The 18,621-nt window shown below is 45.3% G+C and overlaps 1 protein-coding gene across 2 annotated transcripts in view; it reads left to right on the plus strand.

Moving 5' to 3' along the window:
• PAMR1 (peptidase domain containing associated with muscle regeneration 1) overlaps positions 1-2,119 on the plus strand; it is a gene marked incomplete at both ends in the record, with an annotated part of 52,369 nt that extends 50,250 nt beyond the window's left edge. For both annotated transcript variants that reach the window (XM_080619126.1, XM_080619127.1), the window contains 2 exons: positions 41-336; positions 1,583-2,119. In XM_080619126.1, the coding sequence (XP_080475252.1) occupies positions 41-336; positions 1,583-2,119 (833 nt within the window). The remainder of the gene's footprint in view (positions 1-40; positions 337-1,582) is intronic.
• Positions 2,120-18,621: the final 16,502 nt, after the last annotated feature.

Genomic DNA, 18,621 nt, shown 5'->3' on the forward strand with positions numbered 1-18,621 from the left:
GAAAAAGGTGTTACCTCATTCTTGGTTCATGTTTCCTCAGTCTGTGGAAAAGCAGAAAACATCACCCTTCAGAAGACAGTGACCTCTATGAGGTGGCCCTGGCAGGCAGCAATCTATCGGACAGCCAACGGCATGAAGGAGAACAGTCTCCGGAAAGGGGCCTGGATCCTCATCTGCAGCGGGGCCCTGGTGAATGAGCGCACTGTGGTGGTGGCAGCTCACTGTGTCACTGACCTGGGCAAGACCATCGTGCTCAAGGCAGCAGAGCTTAAGGTGGTTCTAGGGAAATTCTATAGAGATGATGACAGGGATGAAAAGACTATCCAGAACCTGCGGGTAAGTCTGCTGGGAGTGGAAAATGATAAGTACAAGCAGATGCTGATCCCATATGTCTTATAGAGGGAGAAGAAGGTTGTCCTTAGAGCAATAGATTGGTTTACACATGGCTGTTTCAAATGTATATCTAGAGACTCAGCTGACAGAACAAGGCACAAGGAGGGCATATGCTGCAGTTCATTAAATTCCCCTGACACTGTTTGACTCCTATGTTCACCCCCTAACACAGATCACTAAGAAAATATCTCAGGTTTCATGGGTCATAATGTCTTGAGCGATATTGCCAGAAAAAAAGTAGAAAAGATGCCAGCTACTGTCAAAAGTGATCAGCATTATTTATGAGGGAAACACTTGTGCTCGGGATCCTGGTTTGATGCCATGAGCACATTTCACATCTCAGCCCCAAGGCTGTACAGCTCTAAACTCAGAAGAAGTTTGTGTCTGTCTCTAGCTCCAAAAATAGTACCTCAGGCTCACCACCTGTGTTTTTCAAGTAGAACTGAAAGGTTGGAGTCAAAATGAGGAGAAATACAGCAACTTTGGCTGTGTGTGTCTTTTTCTGGAGTAGCGGGGTACAAGTGAGTTAATGGATTTTATCCAAGAAATCAGAGTTAATTTGATTCTTTTCCCCTCTCCCCCATTTTTAATTTCTTTCTCTAATTCCAGCTTTTTCAGACTTTTCCTTTTAGGAAATGCATATTATTTACAATATTTCCTTATAGGAATCCTATCTGTTCTTGTAGTGTTTTCATCAAGGTAACTAGCAGTAAAGCTTCAGCCCCAACATAGTAGCAGTAAAGCTTTAGCCCCAGTACATAAAATGTATTGCTAGTATTCTTCCCTAGTGGGAAGATGGTTGAATTTCAATTAGAAAATAACATTTTAATTCAACAACACCCCCCACCCCTGCTTCAAATTCTCCAAGCTGAAGATAACATTGCAGTAAAGTGGAGAAACTTGAACTGCACATTAACTCCCCAATTTGATGAGAATAACTTGACTGCTTGTCATTAGGAAGAGTTTCAGCCCATAAAAACTGTATTGAAACCCAAGATGCAAAAAAAATAGAAGATGCTTGATCACTTTTTATGCTTCTCATTTGAGTGAACAGTATGGTGAAAAAACAGATTGGGATTGGAGGTCAAGGAGAAGTATGCAAAATGAACTAACATGTATTATAGTAGTGTGGAAAGAGTGCTGTTGCCTTGCCACTGCTGTTAATTCTATGATTTTTCCTACTCCCCAGATTTCTGCCATTATAGTGCATCCCAATTATGACCCTATATTACTTGACTCTGACATAGCTATCATAAAACTCTTGGACAAAGCCAGAATCAGCAGTCGTGTTCAACCCATTTGCTTGTCATCTTCTCATGACTTGACTTCATCCACAGAGGATTTAAAAATAATGGTTACTGGCTGGAAAGTACTGGCTGATATTAAAGATCCTGGATACAAGAATGACACAATCCGCATGGGAGCTGTTCGGATGGTGGATTCACTGTTGTGTGAGCAACAGTATGAGGATAATGGGATACAAGTCAGCATCACCGACAGCATGTTCTGTGCCAAACGAGACCACACTGCCTTTTCTAATATCTGCCCTGCAGAGACTGGTGGGATTGCAGCCATAACTTTGCCAGGCAAAGCATCTCCTGAGCTAAGGTGGCACCTGATGGGATTAGTGAGCTGGGGTTATGATAAATCTTGCAGTCTAGAACTCTACAGTGGCTATACCAAAGCTCTTCCTTTCAAAGACTGGATTGAGAAGAATCTGAAATAAAAAGCCATGTCTGGAAATGGCATTTTATAACTATCGTAATATCTCTCTCAGTCTCTGCTGCATTAGGCTTCTTATCCCAGTCATGAGTCACATGTGGGATAAGGTTAAGGCAGACAGCCTGGTAATTTGTCCTAGGATCAGATGTTCCATCAGGTTACTTTTACTCAACCCATGACAGCGGGTCTTAGTGCATGAGAAGTTTTGCCGTATTTTGCCTGTCTCCTCTGGTAGGAGGATGATGCTCTGCTCCTTAGTCTAACACACAGAAACAGGACAGCAAATTCTGACTGAAACTCATCTGTAGTATGGAGTCCCCTAGAGAAAGCAACATCAAGTCTCTCCCAAGGATACATGTGAGAGGATTGAGAGGCTGGAAAAGAGTAGCCTGAATTCATTACGATAGATGAGCTTGTTACGGGGTGTGCTCTCTGTATTGCCATAGTACAATGTAATCTTTTTCCCTCCCAAGTACTTTACACATTTAAATAAACCATGGTTTGTTTTTTTTTTTTTTAACCTACATATCTATGTCTGACATTATGCAGATTCCTTGTTGCTTTATCTGTGTCACACTTGAGGGACTCTCTACTGCTCTTGTCTCTTTTCATGTAACTCTCACCTGGGACTCTTCAGGCACACTGAAATGCAGAATTAGCACAAAATTCAATTACTACATAAATAACAACTTTTTTTTCACTTTTTTTTTTTTTTTTTTTTTTTTTAACCCTAATACATCCAGTGCTACTATTGTTGTACATGATCCATTGCAACGAAATGTACAGGGGAGTTCTCTCCCACTTGTATCTTGAACAGATGAAATCCTGAAACATGCTTTTAAAAACATTTTTCCATGTAGATTATTTCAAAGAAAGACCTATGAAAACCTCAGAAGAACTTCTGGTTCATATACTCTTGTGGCAAAACAACTCTTCTGTAGCTTTTCCGAGTGAAGAACAATGTCCTTCCTCACCCTTAGCAGAGGCTTTTCTTTACCGGACTGTTTGACGTTGAAGTATAAGATTCTCCCATTGGGCATGTTGTGCAGTAGAGAGACTTTGATGTCCTCCTGGTCCTTAATCACTTCTCCTTTTCATTAAATTATTCTCTACTCAGTTGTGGCTAAAGATTAGAGACGAGCCCTAGTAAAAGTTGGGGAGGAGGGACAGGGGAACATCTTCCATAAGTAATGACTTCTCGATAAGTCATCTCTGACACCGTGGCGTTCGTAAGACCTCCAAATTATTACAGTGCCCAAAGCAGCTCACAGCAATAGTTGCATGTCAAGGCTGGGGCTCTGATGAAAGTATTTAGTACTCTCACCAAGAAAGACTCAGCCCCTGAAGATGTGTGGTAGCCTACTGCACTGCTATGGCAATTGTAAGATAACAACTCTGATTTCAGCTGCAATTCTCTGATGCTGTGAAATCTTGTGAAGAGTTTCTCAGCATTCAGTAGTTTCCACCTACTTTTGAATCTGAAAATTGCTGTTAAAAGGACAATTACTAGTGGATGTCACTCCATGTAATTTATTTTTTTGTTTTGCTGGGCAGAAAGATTTAATGCATTATGGTTTTGCACTTTTCTTATTTTCACTGGCAAGAGGACCCAGGATAATGTTGCTTGAATCAAGAAGTGTAAGGGCTACAACTAAAGTATATTGCTTCTCTTTATCTTGCTTCCCTGCCTCCTTCTGCCAGGAGATTATGCTTGGCTGTCAAACTGCGTGGCTCCAAACTACTGTTCTCGATGGATAAAGAACTGGCTGGATGGCCGCATGCAAAGAGTCGTGGTCAATGGCTCCATGTCCGGCTGAGACCGGTAACGAGTGGTGTCCCTCAGGGATCGGTGTTGGAACTGATCTTGTTCAACATCTTTGTCGGTGACATGGACAGTGGGATTGAGTGCGCCCTCAGCAAGTTTGCTGATGACACCAAGCTATGTGGTTCGGTTGATACACCGGAGAGAAGGAATGCCATCCAGAGGGAACTTGACATGCTTGTGAGGTGGGCTGATGCCAACCTTATGAAGTTTAACCATGACAAGTGCAAGGTCCTGCACCTGGGTCGGAGCAATCCCAGGCACAGCTACAGGTTGGGCAAAGAAGAGATTCAGAGCAGCCCTGCAGAGAAGGACTTGGGGGTGTTGGTCGATGAGAAAATGAACATGAGCCGGCTTCAGTGTGCGCTCGCAGCCCAGAAAGCCAACTGTATCCTGGGCTGCATCAAAAGGAGTGTGACCAGCAGGTCGAAGGAGGTGATCCTGCCCCTCTACTCTGCTCTCATGAGACCTCACTTGGAGTATTGTGTGCAGTTCTGGTGTCCTCAACATAAAAAGAACATGGAACTGTTGGAACAAGTCCAGAGGAGGGCCACGAGGATGATCGGGGGCTGGAGCACCTTTCGTATAGAGACAGGCTGAGAAAGTTGGGGCTGTTCAGCCTGGAGAAGAGAAGGCTGCGTGGAGACCTCATAGCAGTCTTCCAGTATCTGAAGGGGGCCTACAAGGATGCTGGGGATGGACTCTTCATGAGGGACTGTAGTGACAGGACAAGGGGTAACAGGTTAAAACTTACACAGGGGAAGTTTAGATTGGATATAAGGAAGAAATTCTTTACTGTGAGGGTGGTGAGGCACTGGAATGGGTTGCCCAGGGAGGTTGTGAATGCTCCATCCTTGGCAGTGTTCAAGGCCAGGTTGGATGAGGCCTTGGGTGTCATGGTTTAGTGTGGGGTATCCCTGCCCATGGCAGGGGTGTTGGAACTAGATGATCTTAAGGTCCTTTCCAACCCTAACTATTCTATGATTCTATGAACAACAGCACCAAAAATTCATAATTAAATGTGAAAAATAAGATATGTGTCATTCCTCTCCTGGGAGAAACATGTGCCAGTGAACGTGTGGTATCCCCCTGCTGACAGAAGGAGTTAAAGGAAATTAGGTGACAGTTTTGGCAAGAGCAGATTTGCAGAAAGTCAGCATGTGTTTTCTCCCAACAGTATCAATGAATACATTGAGAAACAAATAGAATTGTTCACTGGAGTCTGGCTTGCCCAGTCAGAAATCTTCTGTGATGACACTAAATCAGGGTCTCTACACTCTAATAGTAAGAGAAATTATCTTCTAAACCAGAAATCATAAAGGTCTGTGAGCTGCTTCTTTTCTCAGTCATGACTCCATGAGTGCACTGCTCTCCATAACATTACTCTTCACTGCTACAACTGAGAGAAGAAGCTCTAGATGTGGTTTTTTTTCTTCCTCTCAGATTTGTCCAGCAGAGAACTTGGCAGTCCACACCAATCTGCAAAAGTCTGTCTTAATTCTAGCTTTAGGACTCACACTTTTCCTTTTACTAAAGATCAGCCATGCCTAGGATTACTGATCCTCTTAACTCCTCCTTGGTATTGAATCACATCCCCATTTGGCTTCAAACCACTCAGTGATCTGGCAAGGAATAGCTGAAAGTTTCTGGGCAACAATACAGCTGATCACCGGTTGTGTATAAAGTAAAAGTATGCTCTTGAAGAGAAACTTGCAGGGATTAATGGAGTGAAAATCACAGAAGCTTGTGACAGCTGTGTGTGCTCTTCTTTTTACAGTCATGATACTTTTCAAGAAAACAGAAGCAAGAAGTTGTCAGGCTATCTTCAACCCTGGGATTCAGATTTCAGTATAGTCTTTCATAGAAAGATGAACTACCTGTAGCATTTGGTTCTACTTCTGCACCTCAATGACATTGGAATGCTAGATTCAATTCTGGCTAATCTCTAAATTCAAACACAATGTTTTTATCTCTGTTGTTGGATGACATATCATAGAATCATAGAATGGTTTGGGTTGGAAGGGACCTTAAAGCTCATCTAATTCCACACCCCTGCCATGGGCAGGGACGTCTTCCACTAGACCAGGTTGCTCAAAATAAGGATGAACGTTTGGAAAAACCCAATCTGTGAGAAGGACTCACTAATCCCTGTGATAGCTAGGGTCTGCTTTTGAAATGCAAAGCTATTTCAAACATCTCTTTCTAAACAGGTGAGGATCTAGGTCATCTGTTGGGAGAAGGGTGTGAAACAGCACAACTTGGATAGCAACACATCTTTCCTCTGAGGAAGAGCTGTGCATTCTGGAAAGGCACTAAAGATGTTGCTATGAAAGAAAACCAAAAGAGAGCCAAACCACTTTCTGCATTCATACTCTCTCAAATGGATCTATACTTCTCCCTTTGTATGTATTCAGGGCTGAGGGTGCATTAAATTCCTTCCAAAAGCCAGGGCGCTTAGCTGAAAAATAAGACTGTAAGGCAACATACTGAATACATGCTCTTATCACGCATGCCTCCGTGCCTCTAATGGAATTACTCAAGGAACTTGTTTCCCTTGAAAACCTAAGTCCATGGTAAGATCGCAGGAAAAAAATGTGTATTTGATTAGAATGAGGGAGTGCGTGCTAAGCTGCATCCTGCCATTTATAAGGACAGCATGGTTGCAGGAAAGACATCCTAGGGAAGTGGAAGCTGTAGGCAGGGTCAGGCAGCCTTTGCTCCATGGTGCATCCCCTGCAGCCCTGTGGCTCTGTATTGTGAAAAGGGGATTCCTGCATGGCTGTTGGCTTTGCGCCGTATCCTTGTGGCAGAGAGAACAGGCTATGGCAGAAATGTTGGCTACCTGTGAAACAGGACATCAGGTTCGGAGAATCATAGACTGGTTTGGGTTGGAAGGGACCTTAGAGCTCAACCTCACATGGTCAGGGACACCTTCCACTAGACCAGGTTGCTCCAAGCCCTGTCCAAACTAGCCTTGAACACTGCCAGGAATGGGGCAGCCACAGCTTCTCTGGGAAACCTGTGCCAGTGCCTCACCACCCTCATACGGAAGAACTTCTGCCTAAGAGCTCATCTCAATCTCCCCTCTGTCAGTTCAAAGCCATTCCCCCTTGTCCTGTCCCTACAGGCCCTTATCAAAAGCCCCTCTCCAGATTTCTTGTTGGCCCCTTTAGGCACTGGAAGCTGCTCTAAGGTCTCCCCAGAGCCTTCTCTTCTCCAAGATGAACAAGCCCAGCTCTCTCAGCCTGTCTCTGTCGCAGAGGTGCTCCAGCCCTCAGAGCATCTTTGTGGCCTCCTCTGGCCTTTCTCCAATAGATCCATGTCCCTCTTGTGTTGTCCCCAGATAGACAGCACCGAGGTTGTCAGGAGGAGCCTCAGCTGCAGGAAACTGAAGCTGAGGTTCAGGGCAGTGTCGTGACACGCCGCGAGTGTCCCGTGCCACAGCACCGGAGCGCAGTTACCGAAACGGTAACTTTCCACCCCACGCTGCAATCACAGCCGCATCTTTGCGGGGCCTCGCTGCTCCGGCGTGGACGCGGCAGGTGGGGCTACCGCGGCGGCGCATCCCCGGCAGGGGGCAGCACCGCCCGGCGACGCAGGGCCGGGCCGTGGCCTTTCGCTCTCGGTACGGCTCCGCTCGCCCCTCGCCACGGCCCCCGGGGGCTGCTGCCGCGGTCAGCACTCGGCACCGGGCCGTCGAGACAGCACGGCTCTTGCGAAGGGCTGAACAGGCCTCGGGAGGCTGCTGTGTGGTGGGGCAGGTGCCTTAGCTGCGGGAGCGCGGAGTGCCGACCCACTCTCTCGGCAGAGGAAATACGGCGGCAACCGGACACCCCCGGGGGGTGTGTGTATATTGGACTCGCTCCTCCTCGCCGCTCCCCGATTCCCACTGCGGAGGGCCGGGCCTGCCCCGGGGAGGCGGTGGCGGTCTGCAGCGAGTGGGGCAGGTCGCGGTGGGCAGCACCCGACCCTCCCCCTGCGAGGGGCTCCCCCGGCTCCACCCCCTGCCCGCTGCTGGCAAGGAGCGGTTGGGGGCATTTATAGGAGTAACAACGCGCGTGATGTCAGCCCGCGCCTAAAATAGAGAGGGATTGACTGCAAATCCACGGCTCGAGGGCTAAAACCTTCCAATCCAGCCTCCGCCAGCGCCGCGCCGGTGTGAAGACACCCCCACCCCGCGCACACACAGACACACGGACAGACACACACCACGCGGCGAGGGGAGGGCGCCGGGAACCGCAGCCCAGGTGCCCGCTCCTCCTCCTTTTCCTCCTCTTCCTCCTCCTCCTCCTCTGGCCGCCGGGCACTGCTGGTCCCCGGGGCACGGCGAGCCCGCGGCGGGGCGGGGGAGCGGCGGGGAGCGGAGCTGCCGGATCCTCGCCCTGCAGAGCCCCGAGGATTACAAGGAATTGCGTGCTCCTTCGCAGCCGCGAGCGAAGGTTATCCCACAGAGCCAGCCTCCTCCTGCCCAAAATAACCCCTCGGACTCCCGAGAAGACAGGGGGGCTTTCGGGACCATGGCATCGACGGAAGGGTGAGGGCGACTGTCTGCGGGGAGGGAGGTAACGGGAGGGTGGAGGGTGGTCCGGCATTGTGCTTTGGATAACAGTTTCCAGGCATCCGATTCATTGTTAGTCCTCGTCATTCCCTAACGGGAATAATTCAAGGAGCGAGAGGGAAAGAGAAGCGGACTAACCCCATTTAGGAGGGGGAGAAAGAGAGGGGAAAAAAAAAAGAATTTCAAATATGAGCTGCTGGAAAGGTTCTGGTTTTCCTCCCACCACTTCTTTATTTAAGCCCTGGAGGGCAGATCAAGCTTGTACCACCTGCCTGGAAGAAGAAAACAAGTGAATGGTTAACTCAGGTGGAGGCAGAAGCAGCCTCCTAAATATAAAAATAATAATAATCAATAGTTCAGGGAGAATTGGGGAGCTGTTCCCTCACCCGCCCCTTAAGCAGGCAACAAACAAATCCAACTTCTCAAGGAGTTTTGCAATTTTGCAGTTTTGTGCCAAATGCATTACAGTGCTAGCAAGAGAACTGCTGTGAAGGGTGAAGGGTTATACAAGAGGCTTTAAAGAAAAGCAAACACAATTCAAGCCATGGTAGCGTCCCTGGGAAGGAAACCCTTCTCCCTACCCGTGACAAGATCAGCCACTTGGTCGCTTTGATGGGGCTGGGGGCTTTTTTGGTTTACTGGGAGTAAGAAAGAAAAGGAAATGTTTCTTTGATCTCTGGTTGCCCTCTTATAATACTCGCTAGTATTAGAGTGCATTTGGTGTGAGCCTCCGCCTTATCCCTGGATGTTGTCAGGTTGTATCAGCATGATCTGTTCTGGATAGAACTCTCTGAGGGCAGAGGGCAGAAGGAAGCTCTGTTTATGTTGCTTCTCTGTCTCTTGTGCTGAAAGACTTGCTGAGCTGATTTAAATAACCTGGCACATGTCTCCAAGGGTGTGCGCGCAAGTGTCCCATTACCTGGACTAAGGAAGGAGCTGGCTCTCTGCTGAGTGGCTGTTGAGCAGTTGGCTTGGAAGGAGTGGAAGGCTGTAAAGTGTAAGCTTTGGCTGCTAAGGAGAAGGGCAATGCCCCAGATGTGGCAGAGGGCAGATCTGTGGGGCCCTTCTGGCTCTTCGTAGGGCTGTGACAAAGGGAACCAACTTACTGTTTGCTGCTGCTGCTTTGCCTTTGTGGGGAATTTCTGCTACAAATCTGTATACCCTTGTTTAGTAGCAGCCTAGCAGTTTAATCTGCCCTGTAGCATTCCCTCTCACAACAAAATCACTTAACTAGGTACAGTCGACAAATACTGACAGCCACAAAGAAGAAGCTCGGAGATGGAGAAACCAGCCTACATCCATACGGTTGCAGCTCAGTCTTCTCTGATCCTGCTGTATCCTTGGGCTACCACGATTTTCACACTCTGCTGGTGCTTTGATCACAAAAGGTGTCTGTAGATGTCTCTGCTTGTTTCAGACCGGTGGGGAAATGTGGTACCTGTTGTGCAGGGGTTTAATAAGAGGAGATGTGACAAGAGGTGGCTGTGTTTGTGGGATTGTCAACTTTGGATTAAAAGGAAGCTTTAAATGGTTGTGGAAAGAGAAGTGGTTGTAAAAGAAGCAGACTGAGCAGGTGAGCTAAAAAAGAAAGGCTTCCACGGATGCACACCTTTCCTTTCCTTAATGGGCAGAGCTAAATTGTCAGGGTGAGAAAAGAAACAATAAGTTTCGGCTTTGCTTTCAAACTTTTTAGGAAACTGACACAGTCCAAGACAAGCTGAAACTGTTTATTTGGTATGATTCAACTAGTGCTCAACGGTAGCTGAAGGAGGTGTGGAGAAGTTGAGTGGGAAGCTTTTCACTTGCCAGTCCCTTTTTGCCAGTGAGAACCTCTTCCAAAACTGAACTGTTATCTTTCCTTCCCCTCAGATAAAATGCTGAGGATGGAGATAAGCTTCACACTCTGGCCTAAAGGTCAGCAAACTCAGGCACTATATGGATCCTCAGGGAAAGTGATACTGACCAGATCTGTTCCAGAAGGGCTTTCCACCAGCACTGGCACAATGGAAAAGAGGTAGCAGACAGTGCCCGCTGCTGCAAGCAGGGCAGTGTATCTCAGACACACAGGTACAGACCTGCTGGTGGTGGGAACACAGTGTTTGCATTCCAGGTTTATCTCTAGTGGCTGTTAGGATGTTCAGGGTTAGGTTCAGGGTTACTCCATGTTAGTGGAGATCCAGAGTATATAAAGGCTTTATTTTGTTGTGATAGAACTACTCCAGCCTCTTTTGCAGTGTGTTATTTCACTTCTAATGGGGGAGCTTACATAAAATCCCTAAAGTGGGGATGTTGGGATGTGACAGGATACCTGGCAAAAAGCAAAAGGCCCGTATGTGTACACAGAGGGAGGCAAATCCATATGCCGTGATTAAGAAGCAGTGGTCACTTAAAGCCAGAATTTGCTAGGAAAGATTTCCTTGTCTGCACCTCTCCAGTGATTTTTTTTTTTTTTTTTTTTTTTTTTTTTTTAAATTGCAATGTCTTATTTGGTTAAGCTTATCCATGTATGGAAATTTGCTGCCCAAATCTTTCTGTTCCAAGAGGATGGTAGACAACAGGAAGCTTCAATTGGTTGATAATGAGAAAAGAAATGTCCCCAACATGACAAAATCAGGCCCGTGTGTCCTCTGGCTCTACCTTGCTGTAGTTCCAGCTAGTGGGGCTTTGGCTTACTGTTGAATGTGTTGTATCTTGACTGTTAAGTCTTCCTTTATCAAAATCGCTGGGTACAGATCTCGTTACCAGATGGATTTTTGGTGGTTAACTGGTGCTGGAAACAGAAAACAGCTGGTTCAAGGAGGAAGGACTAGAGTTGGGTATTGACACTGTTCAGGGTTGCTTGGTTTTACGTGCTCTGTTTAGACGTCCTCTGCTGGCCATGACTGCAGGCACTGTGGTGCTGCTGGGAGAAGTGGCCTTCTGATCTATGCTAGCATTGATTTTCCTGCATCCTTAACGTGGTTCTAAGACGCAATGACATCAGTTCATAGTCACAGATTGTGGTGCTGGCATAGTTCTCTGTAGGTTGAACCTGTGGAGACTTACCATAGCGGAGCATTTTAATATTTCCTTTGCTTTTATGGGGTTTGAGAGGACCTAAAGGTTAAATGAGGTGGACTCTGATCCAATTTATGCCCACGCTTGCCTTCAGGCTTTGAGCTAAGTCCTGAGCACCTTGCTTCACATGGTTTGTTATGGCTCTCATCTCTCTTTAATGTTACTGTTTCAAAAGGGAAAGGATGAAACACCTTGCTACTGTTAAAAAACTACCAAACAAGCCACTTTTGTATAACCTGGAGATAAGTTTTAGATGTTAAATCAGAATGTGACTTTGTAACTCAGATATTAAAACCTTGAGTATTTAAATTATTTATGTGATTTTACCTGTTTGAGTGATGCTGATTGAGGTGCTCTAAAAATCTACAGGTGGTGTTTATATTTTGTATACCCTTGAAGAGTGGGAATTTCAGGTGTGACATTGGGGTTTGGGTCTGTTCCTTAAAGAATATAGCCGCTAGGAGACACTATCACTGCGTTTTTAGCAGTGAATTAAACACAGGCAGAGCAGGTGTGTCTGAGCCAGGAGCTCAACCCTCTGCCTACAGGTCAGCCTTGGAGCAGTCCCACCATGGCTTTGGCCAGGTAGCCTTCTCCCAGTTCACAGGCATTATTAGGAAGCTACAGAGATTCCTGTCTTCATATTTGACTTTATCAGTATCTCATTAACAAGAAACAAACAAACAATGCTGTGGTCCATTCCTCCTTTCCAAACTCGATTGTTCCTACATTCTGTAGGTACTCTCTATCTTCTTCCCAAGTTTCACTGTCTCTGATGCTATAGATCGTAGGTGTGGTTTGTCTGTACTACCTGATCACCAAACAATATGAGTTTTGTCCAGATCAGGAAGCCTATGATTTGATTTCTCTAAAATTAGACACAGCATGTGGTGTGGAATGTACATAGGTTTTATGCTGGCTGTGGAAAGATGGTTATCAGTCAATTAAACTTAAAGTTTATGCAGGAGGCACAAATAATACATACTTTGCCTGGCATCCAGCCCTGTGGATGTGAAGTTGACCTGTCAACATTTCTTTAACAAAGTTGAACCTGAAGAATTAATTTATTATACAGGATTAGTGTTTTAGTCATGTGGCTGTGGCGGGTTTAGATCTTAGAGCAGGAGTCCTAAAGCCATTTGCCAAGCCTAAAGCTGCATTGTCAAAACAAAGCCTGGAAAGGAGATTGGCAGCACATATTATATGCCTAGCCCAGAGACAGCAGGACACACCTAGGTGAATCAGAAAGGCTAGTTTAGCGTTTCATGGGAGGGTTCAGGCATCTACATAGGAGAGTGGACTTTCCGGATCTGCCGCAATATGTACAATGAGCACAGATTTCTTGTAATCTGAGTTCTTACTCTGTAATTTACTCACAAAATTCCTCTAAATAGAAATTTGATGAAATGTGCTGGTGCAAATGTTTAGATACTTCAGAGGATGAAATCCTCTAATCGCTGTTACTTTTATGCAAGATTTGTTACTTTTATGCAGCACCAACTCAGGATGGAGATGTTTTATCCTATGCTCTTTCTTCAGCATTTTGTGGGACAGATGGAGTGGATGTAGCCTATTAATTAGACATATCAGCTGGGGCTGTGACCTCATTTCACTGTTGTCCATTGCAAATTCCTCACTGATTTCAATAAAATAGAATTAGGCTCTACAGAAGCTAATTTATATTCCTTAAAATGCATCTGGTGACATAATAGTTCTCATAGCCCCAAACTTCAGTTTGGCCTTGAGCTGCACTTTCAAAAGGAATTTGTCACCTGGACATTAACTTAATTTTTCTACATATCCAGATTCTTATGTAGATGCACAAGGAATAAAATACTCCTTAGAAAGTCTACAGGGGTTTAGTAATTCTGAAATTTCTGGAAAAAGCATATTGAATTAGAATCACAGAATGGTTCATGATGGAAGGGACCTTAAGGCTCATCCAGTTCCAACCCCCTGCCACGGACAGGACACCTTCCACTAGCCCAGGTTGCTCCAAGCCCCATCCAAGCTGGCCTTGAGCACTGCCAGGGATGGGGCAGCCACAGCTTCCCCGGGCAACCTGTGCCAGGGCCTCACCACCCTCACAGGGAACAGCTTCTTCCTAATGTCTCATCTCAATCTCCCCTCTGTCAGTTTAAAGCGACTCCCCCTTGTCCTGTCACTACAGGCCCTTTTAAAAAGTCCCTCTCCAGATTTCTTGTTGGCCCCTTTAGGTAATGGAAGCTGCTCTAAGGTCTCCCTGGAGTCTCCTCTTCTCTTGCTAATCTCCATCCTTTTTCTTGAAGGAGAGGTTATTTCTTCCCACCCTGTCAAAGCATTATAAACAGTGAATGAACACCAATATACATTCAGAGGAGAAACTATAGAGCCTATTAAGAGAAATTAGGAAATATATCATTGAGCGTTCTAACTCGGAAGATACAATTATCCCCTTCTCTAATGCAGACTGCAGCAACACTACTCCTAAGGTTGAAAGCTGAAGTGTCTGGCTCAGAATGGTCTCGATGAGAAATACACTGCTCATTTTGTTTGCACGCACCAGTTGTCCTGTACTGTGATCATTCTTTGACCACAGTGGCATTGTGGTGTCTCACAGCAACACTGTGGGTCTCTAATAAGCATTGTCGTTTTATTGAGGTCCTGCAGATCAGCCCACCAAAGTAACTGCCCCCATTTAGCACTACAGCTGGCCAGCAGATTCGTATGTAATGGTGCTTTTAATTCTTACAGCATTAGTTTCTTTCTCCGTCCAGTTAATATACTTCATATATACTAAATCTCTTTGTTGGCCAATGTTTTTCTCATGTTGCTGATATTTCTCTACTCAGAATTATTAGCATTGTCTTGGCAATGCTGAATTTCCTTGGCTCATAGACCTCTGGCCTCCAGTATACCAGTTTCCTAGGACTTGTTTCTTCTTTTTTGTATGAGGTTTGGTGAAGTCTATCTGAAACTAATTGAATTTTTTTTAAGTCTGACCTTCCAGAGCAACTGCTGCTGATAGACAAAGGCTGAAAGGGGATAGTGAGTGCTTCCTTAAAAAATGGCTAATGTTTTCAAAAGTCTTGCTTTACTGTGAGATAAATCAGAGACTCACAGACTGGTTTAGTCTGAAAAGGACCTTAAGATGATCTAGTTCCAAACCCCTGCCATGGGCAGGGATGCCTTCTACTAGAGCACGTTGCCCAAATAAGCACATATATACACTCTCCTCCATGGGCGTGCATGCAGATGTGTATGTACAAGTGCACTAAGAGTGCAGCCTACAAAGCAGTACTGTACTAGCAAATTACTGCATGTAATTTTTCTTCATCTTCCTGTTTCCCCTTGATCTACAGGCTTCCCTTCCCCAGCCCAATCTGTTGCAATACCTGCTATTTAGAGCAATTGATTGTATGAGTTCTTGAAAACACTGACTAGATCTGTCAAATCCATCATCTTGGTTATTGTCTATCTGCTAATGAAACCTCCTCTCTAACCAAGCCAGTACAATATTTCACACTTTTAGCCTCTGGCTTATTTGTTAAAAATGCTGTTTTCAGAGGCATACAAGCAATAAAAGTGTGCTTTTATATATTTAATCCTACTTCTATTTAATGTCAAAGTCTCTCAGTGTACATAAAGTTTTAAGACAATTTGCTACAACATAGGTCTTGGCGCTTGGGTGAGATAACAGACTAGGTTCAAAAGTGATCGTATTTTCTAACTTTTATCCAGAACCATATTTGATCCTATGTAGGCAATTCCAAACTGGGGACCCTTACCAGGAAGAAAACAACCAAGGCATAAAAGAATTAAGGCACACCCCAGCTAATTATAAGCATCTTTATAAGAATGGTATGAAATTCACACAAATGCAATATTTCACGGTCACTGACATGTCTGAGAAATCAAATTAATTGAAGTGTTTTAAAGAAAAGAAGGGTGAGGGGGAATTAAAAAAATGAGAAATATATAATTTTTACTTCTAAAAAAAATGCTTAGTTTCAGCCCAAACACTTTTATTTCAAGCCTATTTTACAGCTGAAAAAAGGCCAATGAAAAAAGGAATACTAAAATGAAGTAGTTCCAATACAAAGGAAAACACTTCACTGTGTATTCAGGACTCATTTTGGTTGACTAAAACAATATTTGTCTTTTTTGTGTTTTGCTTTGTTTGTTTGTTTCAAGTTTTGCTGACAAACTTAGAACGTATCTTTTTTAGTGGGACAGCTACTGATCTATTTCTCGTCTTAAAAAAAAACCCCAACAAAACACCAATTTAAAAATTAGTATTTTTTTCCGGGCTGCTTTCAGATCTGTAGCCATTTTTACTATTCTCTCAACGCGACTTAAACTCTGGGCTATTCCTGTAACATTTGAATTTAAATATAATCACAGAGTCACAAATTGGTTTGGGTTGGAAGGGACCTTAAAGCTCATCCAGTTCCAGTCCCCTGCCACGGGCAGGGACACCTTCCGCTAGACCAGGTTGCTCCAAGCCCCGTCCAACCTGGCCTCAAACACTGCCAGGGATGGGGCAGCCACAGCTTCTCTGGGCAACCTCCCTCACAGGGAAGAACTCCTTCCTAAGACCTCGTCTCAGTCTCCCCTCTGTCAGGTTAAAGCCATTCTCCCTTGTCCTGTCATTCTCTAAGTGAAGTATTTGCATAATTTTAGACACCACTCTAGTTCCATCAGGGGCGTGGAGCTAGATGATCTCCAAGGTTCCTTCCAACCCAAACCATTCTATATGTAACATGTAACTGGGAACATGAGAATGGACTAGAAGCTCTCCAGAAATCACTTGCAACCTTAAATGTTCTGAGATTCTGTATACCACAAATATACACAGTGTGTAGCTGTCCCAGTGCAGCGTCTTCCATCTCAGTTCTTGGATATGGCTGTGATGCTATGCATAGCTGGCACATCGTTCCATACTACACTATGTCCATGGTACTTATTTTTCATGAGACCCCCTGTTGTCGTGGTAAGTCCACACAACACTGGTTAGTATGTGGAGAGCCTTAGTTATGCCCATAGAGTGCATTTCCTGGTGTAGTGAACCCAAAAGTCATTCAGTGCATCTGCCCCAACACAGCTCTGCAATGTAGTGTAGTTGATGGGCTTCATCAGGAAGTTCATTCCAGAAGCTTGCTCCTTATTCAGGCTAAATTGCTAATACAAGTTCACCCTCAGGTAAGTGATCTCCACTGGGCAGGTTCCTGGAAGATTCTTCTTGTCTCCTGGATACTCATGTGCATAGCAGCAGTGCAGCCACAAGCTTAGATGCGGCCTTGGCCTGCTGAGGCTTTTGCTAGTGCGCAGTACGTGGCCTGCTTGTCCTGAGGAGCACAGACAGGGCAAAGCATGGCTGGAGGTAAAACATAGTCTCCAGTCATATAGAATGTGGAGGCTTCTATTGCAAATTCATGCCAAATGTGCAGCTCTTGGCCCCATACAATAGCAGAAGTAGCATATTGCATATGTATATAGGTACCCTTGACAGGCTGCGAGAGTTGGGCTTGTTCAGCCTGGAGAAGAGAAGGCCCTGGGGAGACCTTAGAGCAGCTTGCAGTGCCTAAAGGGGCCAACAAGAAATATGGAGAGGGGCTTTTGACAAGGGCCTGAGTGACAGGACAAGGGGGAATGGCTTTAACCTGACAGAGGGGAGACTGAGAATAGGTATTAAGAAGCAGCTTAAGAAGAAGTTCTTCCCTGTGAGGGTGGTGAGGCCCCGGCACAGGTTGTCCAGAGAAGCTGTGGCTGCCTCATCCCTGGCAGTGCTCAAGGCCAGGTTGGATGGGGCTTGGAGCAACCTGGTCTAGCGGAAGGTGTCCCTGCCCATGGCAAGGGGTTGGAAGTGGATGAGTTTTAAGGTCCCTTCCAACTCAAACTAGGTTGCGATTCTGTAAATCTATGTACGTTTGTGGGACACTTTCTCTGAGGCAGAAAGCTGTCTCATTAATTGAGCATCTGGCTCTTATTTATGTAAGAACTACTCTTGCTACAGTAACTGGTAAAAGATTGCCCTTAAAAGCACACCCGTATCTAAACACATGTCATCCCCACACATGCACGCATATGGGAATTAATTAACACCTGGTTGCTATTTATATCACAGCAATCTAGGGCACGAAGTGAAAAACAGATCAGAATCCCTCACCAGGCATTTTAGGGGGACTAGGCATATGGCAACATCCCATTCTGGAAACTGCTAGGAAATTACTATCCCTATTGATACAAAAAGTGCCCCAGGAAGCTTCACAGTTATGTAGGCCAAGAGTATTACAAAACCTATCTCACTGTAATACCAAAGCACCTCAGTAGGAAGCCTTCCGCTGCTTCCAGGATTAGGTGTTGCATTTCTTCTTGCTTTGTTTCCTTAGACATACATCTTTCCCATTTGCAAGCATATGTTCCCTGATGGTGTGTTGAAGGGGGTTCTTAACAGCCATTTCTGTGGGGAACCTGGAGGACCCCCTGAAAGGCATGGCACTGAGCTCAAAGTTCAGGGCAGAATGGCTCCATAGCAGTCACCGTTTCCTCAAGCAAGTTGCTTGAGTGCTTTCAGGAGGGCATTCCTGTCTCGCTTTTCTGGGAATGGGTTTGTGTCACATGGTGGCACTCTTGCAAACCGAATAAAGCCCAAACTCCAACTGCAGCTTTCTCAGGGAGGTCTTCACCCTCACCCGGTAACTGGAATGTCTTTCAGATGCTGTTCCCCTGGTTGTATCTATCAGTGACTAGGTGGAAAGACTTACTGGGCAGTGGGAAACATATAATCAAAAGGGTGTTGTGGTTGTGTAAGCCCCGTGTTTTTCAGGTAACCTGGCAAAATCATAGTGCAGAGTAAAATCCCATTATGTTAGTTGGTATTTATCACAGCTGGCTATTTTTACCATTAAAGACACTTTTTTTCCCTTGGTAGTATTTAGCAATGGGACGTTACTCTCAGTAACAGTTGCAAAACACAGAGCAAGGATATATGCGGCTAAATTCAGACTGAAGGAATCCCATTCTGGCCACTTGGATTCTCTCCAGGTTCCTGAGTTAAACGGGGGTATTGTGTTACCCAGGGCTTTTA

This window comes from Psittacula echo, assembly GCF_963264785.1.
Source record: "Psittacula echo genome assembly, chromosome: 5".
In the NCBI taxonomy this organism is placed as follows: domain Eukaryota; kingdom Metazoa; phylum Chordata; class Aves; order Psittaciformes; family Psittacidae; genus Psittacula; species Psittacula echo.